The sequence below is a fragment of the Nyctibius grandis genome, chromosome 8, assembly GCF_013368605.1.
Source record: "Nyctibius grandis isolate bNycGra1 chromosome 8, bNycGra1.pri, whole genome shotgun sequence".
In the NCBI taxonomy this organism is placed as follows: domain Eukaryota; kingdom Metazoa; phylum Chordata; class Aves; order Nyctibiiformes; family Nyctibiidae; genus Nyctibius; species Nyctibius grandis.
The window spans coordinates 49,720,662-49,746,682 of NC_090665.1; the positions used below are offsets into that span (position 1 = coordinate 49,720,662).

Consider the following 26,021-nt stretch of genomic DNA (forward strand, 5'->3'; position numbering starts at 1 on the left):
AGACCCGGCCAAACTAGGAACTGCACAGCCTTCTCCTAAGGTGAGCCTGTCTACTGAAGAGGGGAATCTGCCCCAGGGTCACTACTTGACTTGTCATAGAGTTTACTTTCCTTTTCTGGATGTTAACATGAAAAATACAGTACTCTGGCAAGCACGATCGAGTCTTCCCTCTCTTACCTATTTACATCCAACAATCCTAGTTAGGTATAACGAGTTATATATTTATTCTCACTTGAACAGCATCAGACATAGCCAATCTCATACCCACACAGCCCAAGAAACGATGGCAGTGATAACAAGAACTGAATCCACCACGTACCATGAACAGGAGCGATATTTCCCACAGCGCTGTAGCACCATCATCAGGCAGGGAGGGGAAATCTTCCTGCTCTCTGCTCCCACAGTCACTCCTACCAACCCCCACAGCCCTCTTTACACCACTTCCACCCCTGTCCAGGGCTCACCGCACACACAGAGGGGATTCTCCCACCAAAACCAATTACCAGACCTCACCCCGTGTAACCCAGTGCAGAACTGGGGTACTAACGGGGGGGTCCTCTGAAGGATGTGCAGGCCCAAGGGTGGGATGCTAACAGAAAATACTCTCTCTTGTTTAAAATCAGTGGCTACACAGGAGTGACAGGGTATGGTAAAAGCCACACATCTTTCTAAGGTGTCAGCAGCAATCCTGCAAATTAAGGACCACTAGTGAGCCCCACTTGAGTGCCAAATAAAGTGACTGAAACAAAAACAGAAATGAAAGCTCCCACACATCATGGACAAAGCAGCAACGTTTCTGAGCAGAAGGAAAACTGCCTCCTTGCTCTCTGCTGGCACTTTAACAGGGCGGCACACTAGCAAGGAATACCCATGTAAAGACTGACTGTAATGTATCAGAAATGAGAAAAATCAGGAATTTTTTTACAAAAAGATATTTTTTGTCCTGAAACCTTTGCCTCTGGTCTGTTATGAAAAGAAGAGTTTAATCAAATGAAACATGGTCTGGAAGAGATCTTCAAATCTCAAGGAAACCCTTGCTAGTCATAGTTCATGTTCAGTAAGTATAAAGAATAAGCATATAATTTTTAGAATGCAATGCACAGTACTTCAAGATTGACAAAACATTATCTGCAAAGAACTTCATATTAACCTAATAATGAAACAGTTTTCAAGCCATTACGGAGACACCGAGGTTTTTATGGTAATATGTTATATGGCAATAAAAACCCATAAAAGCATGAAGAACAAAAATGTTAAAGGTTCCTGGTTTGAACTTCCATTTAAGAGTACAGCTGTGTTTAGGGATTACAGCTACTGGCCTCTGCCTGAAAACAATCAGGGCATCGGCACCATCTCCCTTCTCTCCTGGAACGGCCCAGAGCCATTGGAAGTCACCACTAACCTCACCCAGCGCGTACCCTCCAGCCACGTGGCAGTGGTGGTTTGTCCTCCACGTCACTAATCACGAGCTAATAAAAATCACAGACCTTTTGTTCTGGATCACCTGGATACGAAGTTACCGTAACTTGAGAATTACACAAAATAACAAGCAAAACCAGGCAGCCCACTACAGAGGAACAGAAACTTCTGGAGATGTTATTTCTCCACTTTAAGGGTTTTTTCCCCTCAGACACCCAGAAGACATTTTCAAGAGCTGCAAACAGCTAGTGAACTAGTGAGGCGGCTTACCTCTGCCAACGAAGACTAAGGCTCTTCAGATACTGTGCATCAAACAGCGTGAGCAAACCCCCTCCCCATCATTTCAAACGCAGCTGCTGAGACACCAAAGGAACCTCGCCACGTGCCCCAGGTACCCGCATCGACGTCCCAGCCACAGCACGGGGCTTAATAACCAGCTCCACCAGCTCTCCCCGAAGGCAGCACACTACTCTGCACACCCAACAGCACCAGTGTTCCCAGATTCTTTTTAATTATGTAGCTGGAGTGAGAAAATGTCACTCTCCCAGAGGAAAAACTTGATCTTTCAAAATAATACAGACGCTGCCACTCCTCACAAGCTTAGTTTTCCTGAACTGCTATCACTGGGGCACAGAACTTTTTTATCTTTTTTTATTTATTCACTAAGTAAAGATAGACTAAAATATCACTGAAACTAACCGAAATAAGATGGATCAATAGGCAGAAAAATAATGCCATGATCCTCTTGATTAAAATTCTGATGGGCAGAATACAAATAAGAAATGACCCTCAGGAGAGGAACGCGAGTTGAGGAAATACAAAAAATACCAAAAAGATCCAATTATAGCACCAATCGTGAACGGGGAATTTTTCACAAGATCACCCAAAATGCAAGTCTTCCTCTGGAAAAAATAACCCCAAGAGCTTTTAACCAGGTATAAGGCAAACACGACATCATCTAAAGACAGCAACAACGACCTACGCAGGGTAAATTCCACGGGCCTTAGCTGTTACTACGGAAAGGTCAAGGCCAAAACTGACTCTACTATACCTGAAACTGCAAATCTGCAAAAAATTGGTAACCAAAGCTCAGGCTGCACTTAAACCACCACCTATGTGGGGGCTGAACGAGTAATCTATCCTCAAAACCAACCTTTTATTGCCTGTGTTAACGACGCTCAGTAACCGTGCATTCCACCCCTCCACAGGCACTCTGCGTTGCTGCCTCACTTGCTCACAGGAGCACACTTCCATCCCAAGGAAAAGCCCATAAATACATCACAGGTTACCAAAGCCTGGGAGAATCAAAAGTAAATTCTGTCAAATGCACTTAGCCCCCTCTTCCCCCTTCTGAAGAATACTAATACTTTGATGTTCCATTAAGATGTTCTTATACTAGACAGTAAAGGTGTAAAGAACAATCTTGTTCTAGAAAGCTGCAAGAAAATAGCCTACTTCATGAAAATAGTAAGGCAACAACTGTATGTTAAAATGCCAAGGAACTGCAGAAAGCCTCCAGGCCCAAGCACACAAGGCATGGTGGGGAACAGCACGCGTTGTCATACCTGGTAAAAGCACAGCTAAACACACAAGCGAGAGAGAAAAGCACACCAAATACACCACGTCACCTACAGCCGGGACGAGCTTCTCTGGCTTACCAAGAAAGGCTTGAACAAAGACATGTTTTGAACAGAACTGCGTCTATTTACATCTATCAACTTCAGCAAACAGTAAAAATGCATCAAGTCTGGGTAACTTCTGTAAATAGTTTCAGCATTGCGATCTGACAAGACACTAAAATCCTGATACACTAAATCCTGATATCCTGACTTTTTTATGAAGTCATCCAACTGAATAAATACAGATCTCAAATACTTTGTTTTTTAATATTATTACTGGAGGGATTGCTCTTGTACTTATGAAGTATGGGCAATTTGATATGCAAATAACACTATTTTACACCTTCACAATGAAACACAATCAAGTTCTTGACAATGTAAGAGATAAAGTGAAAATGCAGTAATGATTTTATCTGCAGTAGAGATGCTATTTACAGTACTTGTTTTCTGCCATTCACCTGACTTTAACAAATTAAACTAAATATATTAGTAAACAAATGCTGAGACTCCAGAAGTTCATCCTCAATGACAAAAGTATCTTGCTGAATGCAGCGTGCATATAATTCTAATACATATAATTCTAATATAATGTCCTTGAAAGCCTGTGGTACAAAAGATACCAAGTTCAGAGCTGTGCAGACCCAGGGCTCTGGTTCACAGTAGTGTCATTGCATTGTGTATGCAAATAACAGGGAAATTTTCATATCTCATAACATCAGTGGATTTACATAGCCTATAAAATCAAATTAAACTCTGTTCAGTAAAAGCATGGTCTGTTCTATGCACAGAATTTCTCATACTTTTTTTTTTTACTTCTGAAAGTATTATTTTTTAAATCACTAGCATATTTAAAACTGTATAGATTAAATAATGATTAACAGGCCCTTGAAATTATTTCCATAAACAACAGTTTTGTTACATCAAAAGGGACTCGAGTAAAATTGAGTGACGATTTACAAAAATATGGTTATGAATTTTAAAAGACAGTTTAAATGTTTTTGGTAGTGTCTTTGCTATCCTTAGTCACAAAGGCAACGACCAATTTACAAATAGCATATGAAAAAATATTGTCCTATACACAAACAGTAATTTGAGAGCCCATCTGTATTTCAGTCATGGATTTTGATGAACATTTGTAATAAAAAAATAGCTTTATCACAAAATGTCTCCAGGTAGACAGTTTTGATGAAAGATTTATCATACGCCCAGTGGCCTAGAAAATAGGAAATATTTTACAACCACTACTAGGCTTAGGGAATGGTTAGGGGCAGGAGAACGAGTTTTTCCCTCTCTGCTTTCAGGCAAAGGACTTGGGCTCCCCAAAGACAAAGTAACAGAAATTATAATGAAAGTGTAATAAATGGGGAAGCTCAGCTGGTTTAACACCTACAAAGAGGTCACATACGACCTCCTGTCTGTTCAACCAAAGGAGCAACAGGAGAGATGTCAAGACGACAATGGCGAAAACTTTTCTATTTGTCAGGAAGTTTCCATCTCCCAACAAATTCCTCATCAGAAATTAGACAGTAACCCAGTGCTTTGAGGGAGAAAACGGCATTAACAACAATATGCCTGCAGGCTATTTTCAGGCTCAGTAGAGTATCAAACAAGGCCAGGCCTATCAGATTGGGACTGAAAGATAACGAATGCACATTAGCCATTTTTCCATTTTCATTATCACGAAGATACAGTAGACTTAATTCCTTCACACTTCCCAAAACACTGGACCTGGAAGATGTCCTATCTGAAATAATGATGAAAATTCATCCTTCAGAAAAACGTAATTTATTAACACCTAAGATTATAAACCATCATATACAGGCCAGCTCAACACTGGAATAAATAGAAATAAATTTACGAACTAGACAAGGGCTGAGCCTGGTCTTCACGCCTGCAAGGTGACCACGCTGAACTGGGAGCTCACCGTGGCAGCTATGAAACACCAGGCACTCTTGGAGCCATTCAGCACAGCACCTAACAAAGCTGGACTTACCACAAACCATTTGTTAGACTGGAGTTGTGGATCAGGCTGTTCTACGCAGCGTTGCAGGGTTTTGCTGTTTCTGGCTTGTTCTGTCTCATTCTGTCTCCAGCACACACAGAGCTCAGCAGGCCAAACGTGAAACTGCAGATTAAAGTTCAACTTTTGCTCCGTGAACTGAAAGATTAAATAGTAGATTAACAGTAGATTAAAACAGAGAACTGGAAAACGTATACCAAATATCTACAGACAAACCTGGGGATTAAGTTTGGGGACAGGGGAAGCAGCAGAAGCCTTCTTGGTTTAACCACAGAGAGACAAATGAAGCACTTCAACGCACAGTAGGAACAATCAATCATTACCGGCTTACAATATGTAAGCTATAGAGACTTTTCCTATTATTTATGTCATTTACAACATGTACTTAATACTTGCAAGAAGTTTATCATTTTATCTGTACAGCAAAAAAAATTTTTTTTTTTTCAAACTACAGCCCTTAAGCCAATTCCTTTTCAACACTGAAAAATCTGGAATTCACATGTAACTAACCATGTCAGCACCATCATCCCTTCTGCTCCTTTTTCAAGGAAGGGAGACTTCAAACACTGAAACTCCTGCTCTCAGGCCTTCTCACCAAACAGCAGGGTAGGCAGGGGAAAAACACTTGCCTTTTTACTGCAAAATTCTGTAAGCCCAAGATGTAACCGCCTGTTCCTAGTGAAAAAAAGAATATACTCGGTCAGAAGAGCTTCCTCTGTGAAGAAATCATACCTTACTCAAAATATACATTGCTCCTAAGGAATACAATTACACAAGTCAAAAGACAAGTCAACTCTGTTTTTGCATCTCCACAAAGTATTATTATTCACCTGATGAGCACGGAGCTCCAGCGCACCACCAAGGGAATCAATACCAACAACATACCTATTTGAGAGAATGCATATTTTAAATGAAAAAACAGTATTGCAAATGCCCCACATTCTTTAGATACAGCCCATTTAACTGAGCTATGACCAGGCCTTCTGACTTTTTTCCAACAGACTCTGATCAATAGCTTGTCAACATTCAAGTATCAGATTTTTTTAAGAAGAAACAAGATGTTCAGTATTGAGTTAACTTCTTCGTGATAAGCTCTCTTCTTTGATTCGTCCCTCAGAGATCCAGGAAAAGAAGAACACAAAGACTATGTACAAGGCTATGTGTTCAGCTTTAAAAGGAGAATTTCAGATAACCAAAGAAAATACCGAGGTATTTGTTATAATGCTACTTCTGAAATACCACACACCCACAGGGCAGAACAAACTCCAGTGGCACTAATTCTTTAAGTACGAAATACTATTGTGCTAACAACTTATTGTATAGGACACACTGCATTCCACAAGGTCACAGAAAGTACTTTGCTAACTACTGGCACGATTCCACAACACTCACATTTTATTTACTCAACCAGTGTTCACACACAAATACAACGAGCTGCCTATTAATCCCTCTTCCCTACCCAACACGGGCTGCAGACCTGGGCTGTGCCCACGGCTGTTCACCCCAAGCACTGAAGGGTAAGGGAGACCAGCGCCATCAGACAGCAGGTCACGGAGCTTTCAGCGACACACATCTGTGTTTTCTGCTATCTTGTAGCCGCAGTCCCCACAGAAGAACTCAGTTTGGGGATTTACACTTCAGTGAAATACCAGTGTGAACAGTTTTGCTCCTACAAAAGCTCTCCTGGGACTCCTTGCCAGGCACCAACAGTGAACACCTCTGCTTTCATCACGTGGACAAAACGTGTTTCCTGGAGCAGTTACTGGCTCTGCCACTGAGTCTAACGAACACCAACACCACCTTAGGTATAACTGGACATTTTGGGGGACAGAGCAATGCAGTATTGATGAAAATATGTTATTTCCTGGAATCAACTATCAGGTTAAGTGATTATAAAATATTACTGTTAAAAGTATGAATAACCATCCAACTGAAATAATTTTAAAATAAATTATTACCACAAAAAGTTGGATTCAATAATTATCCCAGGCTTGCATTATCTTAGAGAGTGCAAACAGAAACGTGTGTGTCAAGAAGTCTGACTGATGATGAAAAGTTCAAAACAAAAACCCCGTTGAACTGCAGCAATATTTCATTGCAAGCATTAGAGTCCCAATTATAGCTTCAAAGGCGTGCTGCCATTAAAAAGAAATTAGTATTATTGTCAATAAACCATTAATTACTTTGTATCTCTAGTAGTTTCCTAAATGACTTGTAAATTAGCATTTTTTTTAATCGCACTGTGAAAACCGTGTCACTATTGAGCGAAATATATATGAGTTATAGAAGACACCTCTCCCAAACTGTATTTATTACACACAATGTCTTAAGACACACAAGTCAGGGATAGATTAAGAGCACAATTAACAAGGGGGGATCTACCATAACACAATAAAAAGATTTCCCAACTTCAATTCCTTTTTTCCAATTCAGAAAGCTAGGAATTCTCCCTTGGCAAATAAATCACTCATAAGGAACAGGACACAGGAAAACTTGCTGGTTAGGACGTGGGGGTGCCCAGCTTTGATAAGACTCACTCATTCTTCTGACTTAAAATAGAGAACGCTTGCTTAATGTCTAGAGCACTTCTAAATGTAATTGGGGTGATGTGGTTTTTAATTGGGTTCATGAAACACAGTCGATTGATAGGATTCATCACTAAGGCTACATTAGCCAGAAGGTGAGAAAGGGGAAAACTGCATTTAAAAAACCTGCAAAAGCAGTGAATCTTCACCTGCTGTAACTAAACCTTACATCTTTAAAGCTGGACTTAGGATCCAGGAACTTTTTCTCACTGAGGTCAATAGAGTTGTTGTCAACAACGAAAACGCAACGCAAAAGAAGAGAGTAAAAGAATAGTTCCAACAAAATAGACTGCGCTCCTTCCTAGAGTAAGTTGAGAACATAAGGAAGGATCAAACAGGTCTTTGTGGAGTACATTGCTCTGATTAAGGCCGTTATCACACGCATCACAGAAAAGTCTCTAACTGATAAAGCAGCAGTGAAGTATTCATCTTTTTCTCTTTAATCTTCTCTGTCAGCAGTTTACAGTAATGAAAAGCTATGTATTTTTTGTAACTTTTTTTAACGTCCTGAATTCTTCTTTTCAGTAGCTCCTATAGTGCTTTTACAGCTACTTTTTATTGTAAGATGTATGCATAATGAGATCTTATCAAGACAAACCCTCCTTTCATTTTCATCTGTTTGTATTTAGTATCTGTAGTCTCAGCAGACTCTAAAGTCAGGAGGAGAGATGAAGTCCACACATCAAAAAATCACAATATCCAGGGCAAAGAACTGCAGCAAGAAAAACTTGCAGCTGTGTGAACACTGCCAGTAGATATCAGATAATTGCACACAACACAAGAGCCTGCTCCAAGTCCTTGTAGGATCAATTCATCAAACCCAGACCCTGCTCAGCCCAGCTCAGCAAGCACACTGCAGGTATGGCTGGGCAGCGCCGCAGCAAATGCAAACAGGTCAGGTATGGACAAGGGAGACTCAAGAGGACTAGTTCATGTGCAATTAGGATTCTGTTTCTAATTAGATTACCAAACCATTTACCTCATCCTACTGCCACGGAGATGTAACCTAAGCCTCAAAACGGCGGTCTGTTTCTACAATCACACAGCCCAAAGGGGGAACCCAGCCCTTCAGATCCTGAGCTCCTAACACGGGACCTGCATTCTGCGGCAGCACAGCATTTCCAAACTTGAGCCCATACGTGTGAACGTCTTTTCTACAAGTTGGATAACTCAAAAGAATGGGAAAGGAACTTCTTTCCTCACAAATCCCCGTTTGCATTAAACACCACAAGGAAGGGCAGCGGGAGCGGCGGGTTTTTCTTTTGAATGAAACGCCACTTGCAACATCTTTAGACCCCAGAACTTAGTGAACAGGTACTATTAAAGCAAAAAAAAAAGAGAGAGAGAAGGGCGCGCAGGCGAGCGCGGCAGGGCCCACAGCCCCTCACCCGGCCCGGCCCGGCCCTCTCCCCACTAGCCCCGACAGAGCCCCGGGCCCGGCACCGCCTCACGGGAAGCCGAAGCCGAGGAGCGGCGCAGCCGCGGCCGCGCTCCGTGCGCCAGCGGGCAGGGCCAGCCCCGCCGGGACCCCGCGCCGGCGCCCGGCCGCTGCCGCCCGCACGGGCCCGCAGTCCGGGCCCGCAGCCGGCTCCCCCGCGGCCCAAGGCGAGCCTCCCGCCCGCTGCGCGCCGGGGCAGGCGGCTGGCCCTCCTCCGTGCGGGCGCGACCCGAGGGCTGGGCTCAGCTCCGCCGCCGCGGGCCAACCCAGGCACCGGCCGCCCAACGCCGCCCGAGGCGGCCCCCGCCGCGCCCCGCCCCGGTCCCCGCCCGGCTCTTCCGGGTCGGGCGCTCCGGCTACGCCTCACGCCGCGGCGGCAGCGCTGGGGCCCGGGCCCGGGCCCGGGGGGCGGCGCGGCCATGCCGGCGGCGGGCGAGCGGAGCGCAGCGCGGCGGGAGGCCACGGGGCGGCGGCTGGCGCGGTTCGCGGCGCTCAGAGGTGGGGCGGCCCCGGGCGGGGAGGCGGCCCGGGGCGGGGGGGGCGCGGCCCAGCCGAGCCGCCCTCGGCGCGGGGCTGCGGAGCGCTCGCCGTGCAGCCGGCTGCGGGGTCCTGCGGGCCGGGTGTGCCCTGCGGGACCTCGGGGCGGCGGGCTCGGGTGTCCCTGCCCCCGGCGCCTGACGCGGCTGCCGTTCTGCCCACAGGGAAGGCCGCGCGGCCCGGCGAGTTCTGGGACGTGGTGGCGGTGACGGCCGCCGACGCGGAGCAGGCGCGGGCCTACCGGCAGCAGCTGGCCGAGAAGCTGAGCAGGAAGGAGCTCCCGCTGGGCGCCCGGTACCACGTTGTCGTGGACCCACCTGGACCCAAAATCGGTGCGCGCCCGCCGCCGGCTTCCTCCTTGCTCCCGCGGGGAACGGCGGCGGTTCGTCAGGAGCAGCCAGCGCTGCAGGGGGGGTAGAAGGCGCTCGGCGGCGCCGGCCGAGGCTGCCGTGACCGGCGCCCGCGGGAGGCCCGGCCCGGCCCGGCCGGCTTTGAGCAGAGCCGCCCGAGGCGTGAGGGCGGCGCCCGGCGGCACGTGCGCGGGGCGGGGCGGGGCGCGCGCGGCCGCGTCCCGCCTGCGGGGCCGGGGCGGGCGGGAACAGCGTGAGGGTGTTGGTGGGAAATGGCAGCCGAGGAAACCCTCCACACCCAGGGATAGCTTAGAAAGGCGGCGTGGGTTTATTGACCTCTCCTAGCGTGCACACCCAGGGGCAAACGCACACTCGTTATATACGTTATAGAAAAATGAATATTCATACAACTCCGAGTAAAGCCCACCTATTCCAAGAAACCCTATGCATATGCTAATATATTATGTAATTGTCTTTGCGCATGCATACTAAATTGGGGAAGGGGTCTTGGGTGGTCTCTGGGGGCCATAACCCCCCCAAAGTGATGCCGTATGACCCCGCTCCTGCCCGAGCGTGGCTGAGGCCTTTCTGCTGGCACACGCGGGTGGCTCCGAGGAGAAGATCCTGTGCTGGTTCCTACAGGATTTATCTCTACTCCTGGCGCCAGAGCTGTGAATCAAGTCAGTTCAGACACTACAAAGATGTTCACAGTCTTACTTATATCTGACCCTTCTTTGTAATTAGTGAGGAATTTAACAGAGCCCTTGGATTCTCCAAGACTAAGCGCAAGCAAGAGTCAGTGATGACTGTAACTCTTAAGTGTTCTCAGTCCCAGAAGCAGGCCCTGTCTTCAAAACATGCCGTTAGCTTCAGAACGTGCAGTTATTTTAGCTGAAAGGAAATTGCTGAAAGAAAAGTTGATTCTCTCTAAAGGTTACACAGAGTGGGCCTTTTAGGGCTTATTTTGAGGCCTACTTTTACTAAACTGTCCGGTATCAGGGGCATGGCATGGGGGCGTGGGGCACAGTGTGCAGGGGCACAGTGTGCGAGTCACCCTCCCTTCATACGCTATATATTCCTTTAATACATTTTCACTGATATAATACCCTTGTATAATGACAGTGATTTTTGGTCAGGCGGAAGCAGGCTTTGTGCTAACGTGCTATGGCAGCCGTCTGCTGCAGTGACGGGGTCCAGAGCGCTGCTAAAGTCTGAAGCACTAATTAAACCACAAACGTAGGTTCTAATGCCGTTAAATAGTGGGTAGTGTTGATTCGGTTGTGCAACTGCTGGCACCATGGGTCAGCTGCTTTTTTGGACTTCATGTGGTTGATAATTTTGGCCGTCGCACTTCCCATCATGATATCCAGGACTCCACCATGGTGGTTTTGGATGAGTGCATGTTGGTGATGCTGTATGGCCCTTGTGAGTGGATTGTATGGAATACAGAATCACCGAATCACAGAATAAATCAGGTTGGAAGAGACCTCTGGGATCATCGAGTCACTAACTCATGTCTTTTATAAATTCATACTTCTTACCTTAACCTGATTGTTGAAATTTAAACAATTTGAATATGTTTAATATATTACCCAATGTGCAGCAAAAACCTGAAAGAAAGTAGTCTCACTGTCCATAGTATCATCCTACGTTCTTGATACCTGTTCACTTTGATGTAGAAAGTAACTAATCTCAGTAGTCTGTCTCAGGGTAGAATAATAAGCAGAGATTAATTTTCAGAAATCTAGCAATTATAAGTTGTAGAAGCACATAAAAATATCCCAAACCATTTCCTCGTATCCCAAACATTTTTCCTCGTTTTCATATTGTAAATGTCAAAAGTACTTTTGAACGCTTGCTTCAGGTCAGGAGGGAAATTCTGTGTGACTTGCTTCCTCCTGGAGCTAGGTTTTATGGTGAAGTTACGGCCTGTTGAAATGCTTCAAATGCTGGGGCCATTCCGACGGCGGCTGGGAGGGGAAAACACTGTATTTTCCCAAGAGCTGTCTGCTCAAGGTGTCCTCCCCGCTGAGGGCACGAGGCTTCCCAAGTGGCTGTCCATCTTTGCATGGTTTTATCAGCTGCAATACAGCAGCCAGACTGTTCGGTCAGAACGGGTTTAGGGAATTCCAGATAGATACCTGCGCATCCCTTGACACTCGGGTTGTTTCAAAGATCGTCTCTGCAGTCATAAGGACTCTTCTAAAAACAAATGACACATTTTCCACAGCAGAAAGCAGCATTTAAAACATGCTTCCTGACCACCCTACCACAGCACCACATCCCAGTATGCCTCACGTGTCAGTGCAGGTATTATCGGTGCTCTTTGCAGCAGATACTAAAATATTTTTCCTTTAGGAAATGGTGGATCAACGCTTCATGTTCTTCGATGCTTGGAAGATCTGTATGGCGATAAATGGACTTCTTTTATTGTGCTGCTAATTCATTCTGGTAAATTCTGGTTTACATGTCATAATCTAAAGTTGTACCCTCCTTTTTTTTTCCCCAAAATAAGATGATGGCAGAGTCAGAGTTCTGATATACAGTTCCCTCAGAAAAGTAATTCCAAATGTATCTGATTTAATAATTTGGATTTAGTTTGATACTTAGGAGATATTACTGTCGCTTAAGCATTTCTTCTCAGCACTTAAGTTGTTCGATCAAACAGTGGAGAAAGAAGTGTAATTCAGAGTATCTGAATTAAGCTCCTGCCTTGAATACCCACTGAAGGAGCATCACTGCAAGCAGGCTGAATAGCTGCCTTCTTAGCCAGTTAGTCAGAACACTTCCAAAAGGTGCATCAGTTTTGCAGAGGAAAAAGAAACCAGGTAATAACAAGTCCCCTGACCAAACCACTGCTTATTTGACTCCTCGCTGACTTAAGATTCCCAGCAAGGGTGCGGGGGTCCTCCTTTTTTTCAAGCAAAAAGCAGGCGTCATTTGCTTTCTTCAGTTTAGATATAGACAAGCGGTCCATATTCCAGCTCTGAAGCAGACTAAAGGTGATGAAATCAACCACAATTTTCATATAAGCTATTTAAGGCGTGCTGAATTTTAGACATAAGGTCAGATCTGCTTTGAGAAATGTTTGAAGAGGAATGATTGACAGTTTTTTTACATCTGTCATTTTTTGAGGAATACTTAGTATATCTCCAAGCTGGAGGGGGGTGGGAGTTACACCTTTGTGTATATGTAAAATAGCTGTATAGTTTTTGCTCGGTTATATACAGTGTCTCTGTATAATTAAAAATGTCTTTTTCTTCAAGGTGGTTACAGTCAGCGTTTACCGAATGCAAGTGCCCTGGGCAAGATTTTCACAGCTTTGCCTTTCGGCGATCCCGTTTACCAGATGCTGGAGCTGAAGCTGGCCATGTACATCGATTTCCCCAGTCTCATGAAACCAGGAATTCTCATCACGTGTTCGGATGACATAGAACTTTACAGCACTGGAGTTACAGAAGCCGTCACGTTTGATAAGCCGGGATTTACCGCGCTGGCTCACCCTTCGGATTTGGCAGTTGGGACCACGCACGGAGTGTTTGTTTTAGATCCAGCCGGTTTTTCAGGAAAAGGAGGACTCGAATACACGTCTTGCCGTCGTTTCCTGCACAAGCCTGATGTTGAGACGATGCGCCAGTGTGGTGCAGTACACGTGAGAGGGAGTTGTTCTCAGCTAAGCTCCTCTGGGGACCACAGTGACTCAGAAGTGGGCTCAGAGTGTGTGTACACAGACAGCATATTTTACATGGATCACAGCACTGCAAAACAGTTACTGACATTTTATAAGCAGGTGGGCCCTCTTTGCTGTGAAATAGATGCGTATGGTGACTTCCTCCAGGCCCTGGGACCTGGAGCCACTCAAGATTATGCAAAAAATACAAGTAACGTCACAAAAGAAGAATCACGGTTAGTAGAGGTACGGCAGAAGCTGTACTCCCTTCTGAAAGGAACAGCGCTTAATGTTATAGTCTTAAACAACTCTAAGTTCTATCACATTGGAACTACCCAAGAGTACTTGTTTCATTTTACATCTGATAGCAAACTGAAATTTGAGCTTGGCTTACTGTCTGTGGCTTTTAGCATCTTTTCTGGCAAAGCCGGGACCTTGGAGCAACCAGCAAGTATCATTCAAAGCATCCTGGAGCCTGGCTGTTTTGTAGGACCTGGATCCATCGTTGAGTACTCTAGAATTGGACCTGAAGTCTCGGTAGGGCAGAACAGCATTATTAGTGGCTCGCACATAAATTTCAAAGTAGACATACCTTCAGACTGTTTTCTGAGTTCATTAAGTATAAAAATGAACAATCAATTAAAGTATGTAAGTATGGTGTTTAGTGTAGAAGATGACTTGAAAAAGAGTGTGAAATTGTTGTCAGATATACATTCACTCCGTTTTTTTGGAGTCAGCTTACTGGAATGCTTGGACCTCTGGGGCGTAAAGGTTTCGGAGCAGCTGTTCTCCAGTGAGAACACACAATTGGGGTTGTGGACTGCTAGGATTTTCCCCGTTTGTTCTACTTTAAGTGAATCAGTTAGAATGTCATTAAAAATGTTAAATTCTGTGCAGCATATGTCAGCTTTTAAACTGAATGGCTTTAAGCTCTTGTCTGTTGAAGAAATGCTCACCTACAAGGATGTAGAAGACATGTTGAAGTTCAGGAACCAAATTTATGACGAAATCCATCTACAGAGACAAAAAGAGAAGTCTGATTCGTAGAAGAAACAGTATTTGAACGAATTTCCTGTTTTCATTTGTGGATGATTGATTACTTCCCAGCTTGTGAAAATCATAAGAAAAAACTACACAGATCTCTTCTCTGATTGCACTGACGTAGAAATAATGAAACTGCATTAACATTGTTGTAGCATAACATTAATAATGCAGCACGTGCAGATAAACTATTCTTTAGATGAACGAAGTAATGAAATATTTCAGATCTCTGAAAACTAATTGTTGACTTTCCTTGGGGTGCACATTATTATGTTTTGTAGTCTTTGTCAGTAAGAATATGATACAGGACAAGTGAATTTTCCCATATATTTTTATATTATGTAGGGTTATGTGTGTGCATGTTCACACACACATTCTGCAAGTTCATGGACTCCACACTGAGGCATAAACACTTTTCTATCTAAGCTTCCCCTCATTTCCATTGAGCCACGGGAAGCGCATGTTTGCCCGTTAAATTTCTAATGCATCCATCATCCTTTGTGTTCTTTCTCACTATCAATAAAATTATCATTGGGAAGTAGAGATTAGAAAGTTTATGGAAATATTCAGAGAAAATGGACCATTCCGTAGGGAATGCAAGTGCGTGAAGATTGATAACGGGATTGGCAATGCAGGCATCCACCCGTCAAGGGCTGGGGGTATTTAAAAATCGAAATGCACATCCATTGCACTTTGATGGATTTTGTTGAAAGGATTTGGTAAACATAAGGCATATATATATCTGCAGGCTTTTTTTGTGAGTTTTATATGCTGAAATGGCTTTACCCTGCCAAGCTACAGAAAGTAGTTTTGTTGATTCTCCTGTATCAGCTTCAGAATAAAACCTGAAAACCTGAAATGAATTCCCTATTTGACTGAAGTCACGAGGGTTTTGCTTTTGATTTAAGCAGCAGCCAGGATTTTGCCCCTGGCAAGCGTGTTGATGGAGTAAAGGTTTCTAGAGTCTACCGGGGGTGGGAATCTCTGAAGCAGGAGGAGAGCTGCAGAGCTCTCACTGAGCATCCCGGCAGCGTGGCACAGCCTGGCCCACGCCTGCCAAAACACCTGGCAGTGCAGCCCGCCGGGCTCTGCGGGCACCGTGTGGGCAGGGGTCAGGGCAGCGCGGGCACCGCATGGGCAGGGGTCGGGGCGGGCTATTGTGGGGTTGCTGGTTTCTAGTGTCAGATTCTGCAAACAAGACCATCATGGCATCCTGGCCCATGATATTCCTCTAGTCTGATAATAAGGGATGCAAGGCTGAAAATGCCGGTCAGGTGGGACCTCCTAAGAACAGGAGGCATCTGTTGAAATTCAGAGTTTGATTTTGGTGAAGGCTTACTGAGTTTCCTAGATGGATGCAGTTTTTGTACGGGCCTCTAGATTGTTGCCTGGCTCCATCTCTCCTGAAATGCAACTCAGGCTGGTACAGTCTCAAATAAAGCCAAGATGAGTGTTTAATGATTTTATTCATGTCAGCTTTCTTTATTTAATTATTTTTGCTGTGTAGTGCAATAATGGGGCTTATAGTGAACATCTTCTTAATGATTTCCCTGAATGCTTTGAGAGCATGCTATAATGAACAGAGATTTAGCTGTGCTGTATATATTACACTACGAAATTTGAGAGAGGAGGATTATTTCAGTAACCTTTTAGGCAGGAAATTGAAATCTGAGAAATTGGGCTCTTAAAAAAGAACACAAGGGAAGGCAGCTGAAATAAAAATGAGCAGCTGAAAGGTATCTGTGCCAGAAGGATTTGGGGAAGCGATGAAAGAAAGTAAGCGCCAACAATCATTGGGATCTGCACAGAAATGTTCTCGCCTTGGACAGGGAGTTTGTCTGTCCCGGAGCTCAGCGGCTCCAGCCTCTTCTCGTTCAAAATCTCTGACGCAACAGCTTCATTTTCTGCTCTCTGCGCACGTGGGAGGTTAATCCCTGTGCAAATGCCACTGTAGTGTTGTGAGAACAGAAATAGCAGTACTGTGCTTCTGCGCACCTCTCTAATCCACTGCCGCGGAGGAGCCATTGCCAACACCTGCTTCAGTGTATGGGCTACGGCATTCCTTGTGCTTCATTTTCATTAAAATGCATTTTCTTTTAACGTCCTTTTCATTTTCTGTGACATCTGAATGTCACCAGAGTAACATTGGAATGTATAGGAGCAACTTACAGTCTCTCAAATGATAGATACGGATATATTCTAATTAATTTGAAATAAAGATCATTTCAAAAGACTTGATCCTGTAAAGGCTCCTGGTGAAGGACATTTAAAGGCAGAAATGGGAAAAGAATTTTTCACGTTTCTCTTGTAAGATTGGACATGACAGCTGCATGTTCCAAACATCAAACTGCCGTAAAACATCTAAAAAATTAATCAAAGAAATTTGTACAGCTCAGTGTTTGGTAAACATTGCATCTGAAGACTTTACTCACTGAAAAATGTTGCTCTTGACATTTTAGTGCTGCTTGTATAGGTGTTAATTAGAACGGGCCTAACATAGTAGTCAGTGCAGTTATCCCTTTCTTCTCTGTTTGCAAACGCTCTGCAAACAGGCTCTGCAATTATTATTAATTTTTGTCTTTTTTCCCCCCTAGTTTCAATTATTCTGCAACTCCTTCACATAGCCTACGGTGTGAACGCTTCAAGAGTTCATTGGAAGTTGCTTCCATGGTGAACAAGGCTGTTGCACTGACTTTGCTGACTGACCAGATCACCTCCTGCGCTGCAGTTTCCAGACACTCAGTCTTCCCCGAGTGTCCATGTGAATGAATCTTCACCCACACAAACTTTTGCAAAGAGTGAATAAAAATATGGCATAGAAATGGATGACTTCTTTTTGATGTGTTTTCATAAAGTATATGCTACTGTCACCGAAATCGGGAATAAAACCTCTGAACACCAATGCAGTATTAAGCAGCAGGCACACCTTTATTGCAGCGCTGGGGACACAGGGGGTAGCTCCACCTTACATGTCCACCTTAGCGTCAAAATTTAAGGATTTTTATACACTTTTTCAGTTAAGTCATTGTCACATAACCTCTACATTGATTGGTTTCACCCATCATACGATCACATCAATATTCCAATCTTACTATAATCATTGGTTAGCTCTCCATCACACGATCACATCAATATTTTAATTTTATTATAATCATTGGTTAGCTCTACTGCCCAATATCCTTAATATTTAAATCAAGATAGGAAGGGTAAGGGGATTTCCAAGTAGCATTACTGGTGTTCACTGTATTTCACTAGCATCCATGTCGGTCTCCTAACAAAACAAATCCAGTAACTTACCTAGTGGGGTGTCTATGGTTACCTGTTAAAATTTAACAATCCTATAGCTAACTCTATAGGTTCTAAAGCAGAACACAGCACTTCTTCTATTATTATACCTATTCTATTAAACTTATCTTCTTATGATTTTAAATTAAATTTAATTTAACTTCAAATATTTATAACACCACTAGAATATAAATAATATGCAAGGCATTTACTTCTTTTAAAGCAGTTAATTTTATCTCTGTCTTGTTACGGCTGAGCCTCAGGTGCCTGCGAGCTGACATCCGAAGGCAAACAGAGAGTGCTCAGCTAACGAAGCAGCGGGAGAGGGGGCAGATACCCGGCTCCGTGATGCGCTTCCAGCTCTTCCCGTTGCTTGGCAACTAGACATGGAGCATCAGTCACCAGGCTGGTGCCTTTTTGCAAATATTTGGTTGAATATCACAGGGCGTATTGTCAAAGCAGTTCGAAGACTTCTGAAATACATCCTTGGGTTCATGTCCAAATCAGTGCAAATAAATGAGCTTGTGCTATGCCAGGACCTATCAGGGGAGTGCAGGTTTGTTTACAACGGGATGCAGCATGTGGAAGATTTTATATATGTGTATTATATTTACGTATCTTCTTGCCTGAAATCCTTAACTGAGAAAACGGGTAGCTTATCCACAGAACAGCTGCCAAGGTCAATCAACACACTTTGAATATATAAATATATGTATAAAAGTGTATAAATATATATGTGTGTATATTTATACACATATACATATACCAAATAAATTTTAAAAAACAATAAAAGGAGGAAAAGAGACACACACAGAAACCAGCATGAGCCCCATAACTGGCTGGGACAATAGGTGTGAAGTAGTTGCATTTGATAGAAAACACAGGGAAATGGGTGTGAAAAGGGCGGACAGTAGCTGAGCAGATCTGTGCTAACCACATTACTGAGGAGATTCAGCCTGTGCGCGTGAAAAGCAGTATTGTCTTGCTATTAACCAATCTTTCACAGTTCTTTAGCACAGACTCTTACAGGAATGCATCTATGCACAGCCTGGATTAGTTTTGTCACGGTTTGCTCACATGTGTGTGTGCGCACACAGAGCCCCGTTTGCCCAGCCCACCCTTCCAGCTAGCCGCATCGGGGGGTATCACTGCATTGCTGTGACACTGGCTCCAAGGGAAAACACTAACAAACAGGACAAATCAGATGGAGCACAGGGTTTAGTTACGTATCTGCAGAACCTGGTCTTTGGCTGTGTTGTACATGGTCTGCTTGGAGTACGAACGCAGCCGCGCGATTGTGTCCTCGGTCATTGCTGGAGAGACTCTGCCTGGAGCAGGAGCAGCAGCGGAGCGGCCTCACGATGCTCCTCCCGTCCGTGTGGGAGCGGTGCCCAGCCCCGCTCCCCCAGCCCACGGCCTTCGTTGGCAGCCTGGTGGGCTGGGGTTGCCAAGCTGCACCACGTCGATACTCTCCGATACAACAGTTTGCACTCGCTGAGTAAGACACGCAGGTGCTCCAAAGCCATCCCCTGTGTTTGGGTACATCTTGATGTTGTGATTTGAGATCATCTCTGGCCTCTCCCAGCTGGGGACCCCCAGCACTCCTTGGGCATCCTGAAAGCACGCTTGGGGTTCAGCTGCTGGAATTCCTTTTTGTCTGCACAAGGGGCAGCAAGCTGCCAACTTACCCGCTTCCCACCAGTTCTGGGTACTCAACAGACTGAAGCACACGTTCCTGTTCATGTAGACAGCAGCTTTTTAAGCAAGCTGATGAGGTACCTGTGTTATTTTTTACAGTTGACAGCACAGACTGGTTTGCTCCGTGTCATTGTTGCATGACATTCCTTTTGGCACAGGGTTTATTTTTAGCCAGAGACTATCAAAAGTATTTTTCAGTAGGACTGTCACTGCTCTCGAACAAGGAGTCATGTTACTGCAAGAACTTTGCTGAAACAAAGAAGTTGTATTGGACAAATGGGAAATTATAAATCTAGACCAACCCAAACTTGCACTGGTAATTAATGTTACTTTTTTAAATGCAATATTCGATACATCCATCTACAAGAAGCAAATGATATTTCAGGAAATAATTCATTGCCAATTTACTCTTGAGTTCAAGGATAAGGTATTGTATTGTTCTTGGTTTACCAGAATGGCTTAACCCACATCGCATATACAGTCTGTAACAGATGACAAAATCTAGTATAAACTGAATTTCTTTGTGCAATCGTGTAAGATCATATTAACATAAATTATTATGTTGATTTAACTCGTACTTTATTAGAAAAACCTCTAAGCTTCCAACCTTTTTATGCTGTGTGTCTGTGCTAAGATTTAGGAAATAAGAGCTAACAAATACAACCTAAGGTTTACGTTTTCTCTTGTTCAAGTTAAAAATATTTCTGATAATGATTCATATGTATTAGTCGTCTATGAAATCAGTATGTATGTGTCTACATTTGTTGCAGCAAGAGTGGTTTAATAGCTGTAATATTTTAAACTTTCATACTTTAATAGAAAAATATATGAAACTGTACAATTGGATGTTTAAAAATCAAGTGCTTTGGTTGCTGGGACATTATGGTTTAAGTTCATGGGTTTTGTACATTTTGAAGTGGTTTATGAATCGAGGTTTTTTTGTTGTTAGATGAATGGAAGAAGAAAGTCAGTGAATCGTATGCTATAATCATAGAACGATTAGAAGATGACCTGCAAATCAAAGAAAAGGAGCTGGCAGAACTGAAGCATGTTTTTAGGTAAAATATTCTGGCAACCTGTTTATTAATTTCTTTCAAATGAGTCTTTGCTATTAAACAGCTTTTTCAGTTTCGGGTGTTCTCTTATGGAAAGAGTTTCTCACGTATGCAAAGCAAGTTCTTCAATGTCTATTTTGGGGAATGTGTCGTTACAGTTCTGGGCCAGAGTCCCACAGCATAGTACCAAAATTAGAGGCTGTTAATTGCTAATGCTGATATTTTACCACAAACACCTATATACTTTTGTAAATTAATTAGGATTAATGGGATGTCTAATTTTGTTGTGTACTTTTCAGTTTTGCTCATGTGTTTCTTCAGACAGGACCATTGCTGAAGTAGCAAATTTTAAACAAACACAAAAGTAGATTATCTTCTTGTCCTGGTTTCGCTGGGATAAAATCATAGAATCCATTTTCTGTTACACTCTGGTTTAGCTCCTGCCCAGCCATGGTATGGGGCTTTCCATGGTGATCAAGGCCATTAGAGGTTTTGAGTCAGCCAGGTGCTTAAGCCAGGAGGAGTGAAATCCAGGGCAGCTGCCCCAGGCTGGCCCACAGGTGTATTCCATACCATAAACCTCATGTTCACTATAAATTGGGAAGTTTGCTGGGGCTGCTCCAGCTCTTCCCTTGCTCTGCTCTTCTTTGTCTCCTCAAGGGTCACCATCTCTGGAGGGTCTTGCCACCACTATATGGGCTAAGTATAACTTTGTGTTCTTTGTATTAGTATTGGTTCTCTTATTTTATTAAATCTGTTTAAATTTTAACCCACGAGTCTCCCTACTTTTCCCAGTTCCCTTTCTCAGCTGGGGAGGGGTCACTGGGTGATAGAGCAGCTGCTTCTTGTTTAGCCCTGGGTGTTTGCTACATGGAGACTCTTCTGCAGGTGGATTTCAAATTCATGATTGTAATCACTTTCTCAGGACAGCACATACTAACAACCAAGTTCACCCAACCAGGTAACGTATTTACATGTTCATTATCTGAAAAGCTCAAATACTTTGGAAAGGCTCTTCTTTTAGTAAGACTTGGGGAATCAGCCAGTGATTTCATTTCCAAAAGCTGCCTTCACCCCTGGGTAATGAAATCAGTCAGGTTTTGTATCTAAAATCCAGATACAGCCTCTGTAAAAGATCAGTCTCGACTACATGAAAAACTTCTCTACAGCAGCAGTGGTTATTTTCAGAAGATTTCTCATCTGTGAAGTAGCAGAGGAATTAATGGGGGTTTTTTCCCATTGTTAAAACAAATCCATTTATTTAAAAAATTTAGGACTGAGAAAGCTGATGGTTGTTGGAAGCTAAAGCAAAGAAGGTATTTTGCCTGGTGGAAATGAAATACGTAGCTGTCAAAGTCCTGCTCTGAAAGATTTGAAATGTAATCAGGACAAAAGTGACAAAGCCTAGCAGAGGAAAGAACTGTCAGCGTCCCCATTTATATTTAGGGGACACCTGCGCAGGTCAGTGGGTAATTGTCCAGTGCCACGGGAAAATAACAACAGTTGCAATAGTGAAAAGTAAATTTATAAGTAGCACCTGCCACTTCTCGGATAAAAGTTGTCCCTATTCTATTCCTGTATCTCAGAGCTATTCTTGCAATGGTTTACTAAAAGGGCCACCCTAAAAATAAAAAGTCGGAATTTAATTTCCCTAGAACATGCAATTAAGTCTTAAGAAAGGAGTTAGGAGGACACCTAGATAAAACTGGGCCCTGAGTGTAGTCGTTTGAGCTAGTTGTCATTTTCAATACAGGCCTTTTAATCCCAGCTTTTCATATACAGAACCTTCCTTGCAATATTTTCCCACAAAAACGTTAAAATTTTGCCAGTTTATAGGAACTCAAATCGTATTAAAGTTGAATATCATTAAGAAAACCACTGAAACTTGTTATTATTATTTTTCAAACTGGAAGAAGAGGAAAAATTAAGTATATAGCTAAAATGGTAAAACCTGGATTCCTAAGCACACATTAAGTGCTAGGAATGTGAATTTTTAATGTAGTTCTAAAGATGGAAATTGAAGCAGGAGACATGACTTCAGAGCATGATAATACTCTGTGATTTTGAGACTTGCAGAATTCACCCTTCAAACAAAGCAGCCCACTCCCCACCGCGGCACCTCGGCGTGTATGGCCGGGCATCCACACGTACACAGCACAGCAAGGACACGGTGACCAAAGGACTTGTTTCCCAGAACCCAGAATTTATTTTTCCCTCAGCTGCCCCTGAAGGTGGACCTGAAGAATAGATGAGCCTTATATCGCTGCCATTAATCACAGTATGTCAGAGAAGCGTTGCGCAAAGATAAAACAAGTTTGGAGAATGAGATTTTATTTTTACTGAGCAAAACATTTTCCACATTAGTAAAGTGGAAGTGGTAGATGAAGGGCTGTCACCAAAGGTAAATGTGACCGTAATGTGTGAAAAAAATGTTCCATACAATAGCTGTTTACATCTAGGACATAAAAAAATGAGCTTCCTTAACATGTGATACCCTTCTGGGGAAGGCATATGGCAGTCTAGGCTGAGGTAAGAATTAGTCTCACTGAAGCACACAGTTTTGGCAAAATAAGTTCAATTTTTGCATTTATAAATAAGTGCTATGCTCTATTTTTATCAAGCCCTTGTCCTATTTGAATCATTCACCATTCCTGAACATTATAAAACAGTCAGTGTTGACAACGGATGCTCAGGATTTTCCATCAGAGGGGTCTTTCTGATAGAAAAAGTATTTTCCAAAGAGTTAGTTTTCAGGAGAAAAAGATTGTCAAAATTTCTCACAAGGAAAATATTTAATTTTTACATATTTAATATTTAATTACAATGGAGTCACCATCTCTGGCTGTGTTTAAGAAAAGACTGGACATGGCATTTAGTGCCATGATCTAGTTGACAGGGTGGTGTCAGGGCAATGGTTGGACTCGATGATCCCAGAGGGCTCTTCCAACCTCATTGATTCTGTGATTCTGTGAAATTAATGAATTATAAGATTGCATAGGTGGTAATGTTTTTATGTATATTCTGAGCGTCAAATACAAATGCTGAATGTCTTATTTAATGGGTCAGGCTTGGTATGGATCCTTCTTAAGAGTTATTATATTCGAAACGTATTAATAATAATTACTTCATTTTGATTATTCATTTCATCACTGTGTGGCCTAGAGGGCACTATGAAATCATTAAGCTATATAAAAATGTAACACTACCAAAAATGTGGAGGAAAATTAAACATTAAATGGGGCTTCATTTTGCCAGTGTCACGCTATGTAAGTGACGTTTGGTTGTCTGAGAATTTTGAGTGCAAACATGCATCTCCTTAGTAGGACGTGAGTACGAACCGTAATATTTTAGTTGTTGATATCAAAACCAGAAATACTTGACTACAAGTTAATGGGAAGTGAAAATGAGGATCTATAAATTATTTTTAAATTCTATTTTAATATATCACATCCGAGTGCAATAAACCAAAGCAAAAAGCAGCGCTATAAAATCACACCAGCCTGCTGAACGCTACAAGGTCCATGTTCCCCCTTTCTGCGTATGGGTTGTGTGGTGGTTCTGTGACCTCATCCAGGGAACACAACCTTGCTTGCTGAAAGGCTTTTTCTGGTTATCCTTTTTACTCAGCTTGTTTGCCTCTAGTTCTGTGCATGTCCTGCTCATCATTTTAGGGCGAATACACAGATTTAAAATATATATCTTAGTTATTATTGCATCAATAAAGAAACTGGTTTTGTATGGATTATTTATATTTCTAACCAGTCTTTCCTCCTTTTTTCTCTAATTTAGCTGAATTTAGAATGTAGATACTGTGACTGAACAGTAGGATTGCTCAGAGAACAATAAATCTGGACTACTCACTTGATATCAGTGAATTATTTCTAGATTTACAGAGTGTAAACTGGTATAAATTTAGCCCTGGGTCTCAAAAAAAATTCTACTGAGATTTCTCCTTTAATTTTTTTCCAAATGAAAGAAACCGTGCTAAAGGATGAAAACAGTAATCATCTGTAAAATCCCTTTTTTCAGCTCTGATGAAGCCTTCTGCAAAGTCAATTTAAATTACCGCACAGAAAATGGGCTCTCTCTTCTTCATTTGTGCTGCATATGTGGGGGTATGTATTCGAAAGATAATGTTCTTTAAACATTCTATTTACATGGCTGTTGATTTGTTCTGTCTAATAGCTGTCAGGAATATTGTATTTTCAGTTCATTTCTTTCCGCGTTGTCCTTGTTGACAGCTGGACCAGCATCTCTCAGCGTTACCTACACTCTGTTGCCAAGGGGGGTGAATCAAGCTACGCTGAACCCCATTATAGCTGACTCTTCAGTACAAGAAAAGTTCTGGCTGATAATGTAGCATATTTTACTACAGGTGTTCACCTAGTTCAGAATTACTTGCTACGTGCATTAGTTAATCAATCCATACTCATCACAGAGTGTTGCTCTACATTTGCGTTCTGTCCACGGTGCAGACTTCAGGCGAGGGAGCTGGTTTTAGCAACACTTTGCCGTGCATACATCTATTTTTCTAGCATAATGAAAATACCTGTATTTTATTTCATGGTGATTAAAAGAAGAACGACTCGCATGCTTTAGTGAAAAACATGAGTTGATAGGATTTTTGCGGATGACAAATCAGAGTATGCAAGAAAAGAGTGCAAGATGTCTTCTGGGATGTTCATAAAAACACGCTAATGGTGGAATTTTCCACCCTGATCCACATTGCTGCTCGGTTATCCACGCAGTGAGTCATGAGCTCATGCACACACTTTGCACTGGTTATATAATTTTCAGCAGAAATTGGCTGAGAGAGGCAAAGAGAATTTTACCCTAAGGCTTCGGCTCTGCAAAGTGCTCACTAATAACATGCATAAACAGTTTGTTCAATCTTAGTTAGATGCTGTCACGAAGGAGGGCCTGATCCTGCGCCGCTGAAGAGCAAGAGGATCTTTACTCTTAATTTCAGAGAGCGCGAGATCGTAGCCAAAGCTGACACCAGAGCAATCGGTGGGGTTGCTGAGAGGGAGCTTAAGAAAACATACGATGTTAATTAATTAGGTACGGTATGTGAGCACTCAAGGGAGGGAGAGAAGCTGTTAGACCCCACATTGTCCTTCATTACTGTCATAGGTATTCAGAAGGCAGATGCATCTTTTGAGGTCATCACTCTGCGTTGGGAAGGTAAGAGTAGAGGTACTTGCCCGTGCTGACGTTCATTAGCATCCCTCAAAACGACTGTCCCTGTAATGTTGGGTGGAGACGGAGAGCAGTGCTTCTGCTCTGAGAGGGCACAGGAGTGGA

The 26,021-nt window shown here is 43.1% G+C and overlaps 2 protein-coding genes and 1 long non-coding RNA gene across 3 annotated transcripts in view; 2 read left to right on the top strand and 1 right to left on the bottom strand.

Moving 5' to 3' along the window:
* Positions 1–5,192, bottom strand: part of LOC137666831 (uncharacterized) — a 108,466-nt gene extending 103,274 nt beyond the window's left edge. Inside the window, exon 1 of the long non-coding RNA XR_011048703.1 lies at positions 5,032–5,192. This is a non-coding gene — a long non-coding RNA (uncharacterized lncRNA). The remainder of the gene's footprint in view (positions 1–5,031) is intronic.
* A 4,308-nt stretch (positions 5,193–9,500) lies between these two features.
* On the top strand, positions 9,501–17,483 carry FPGT (fucose-1-phosphate guanylyltransferase). The gene is made up of 4 exons (XM_068406309.1): positions 9,501–9,579; positions 9,783–9,950; positions 12,327–12,419; positions 13,235–17,483. The coding sequence occupies exons 1-4, from the start codon at positions 9,501–9,503 to the stop codon at positions 14,683–14,685; spliced, it is 1,791 nt and encodes a 596-aa protein (XP_068262410.1). The 3' UTR covers positions 14,686–17,483.
* Positions 17,484–19,938: 2,455 nt separating this feature from the next.
* Positions 19,939–26,021, top strand: part of TNNI3K (TNNI3 interacting kinase) — a 51,496-nt gene continuing 45,413 nt past the window's right edge. The window contains exons 1-3 of the mRNA XM_068406307.1: positions 19,939–19,978; positions 20,612–20,720; positions 24,747–24,832. Coding sequence (XP_068262408.1) covers positions 19,939–19,978; positions 20,612–20,720; positions 24,747–24,832 — 235 coding nt within the window. The remainder of the gene's footprint in view (positions 19,979–20,611; positions 20,721–24,746; positions 24,833–26,021) is intronic.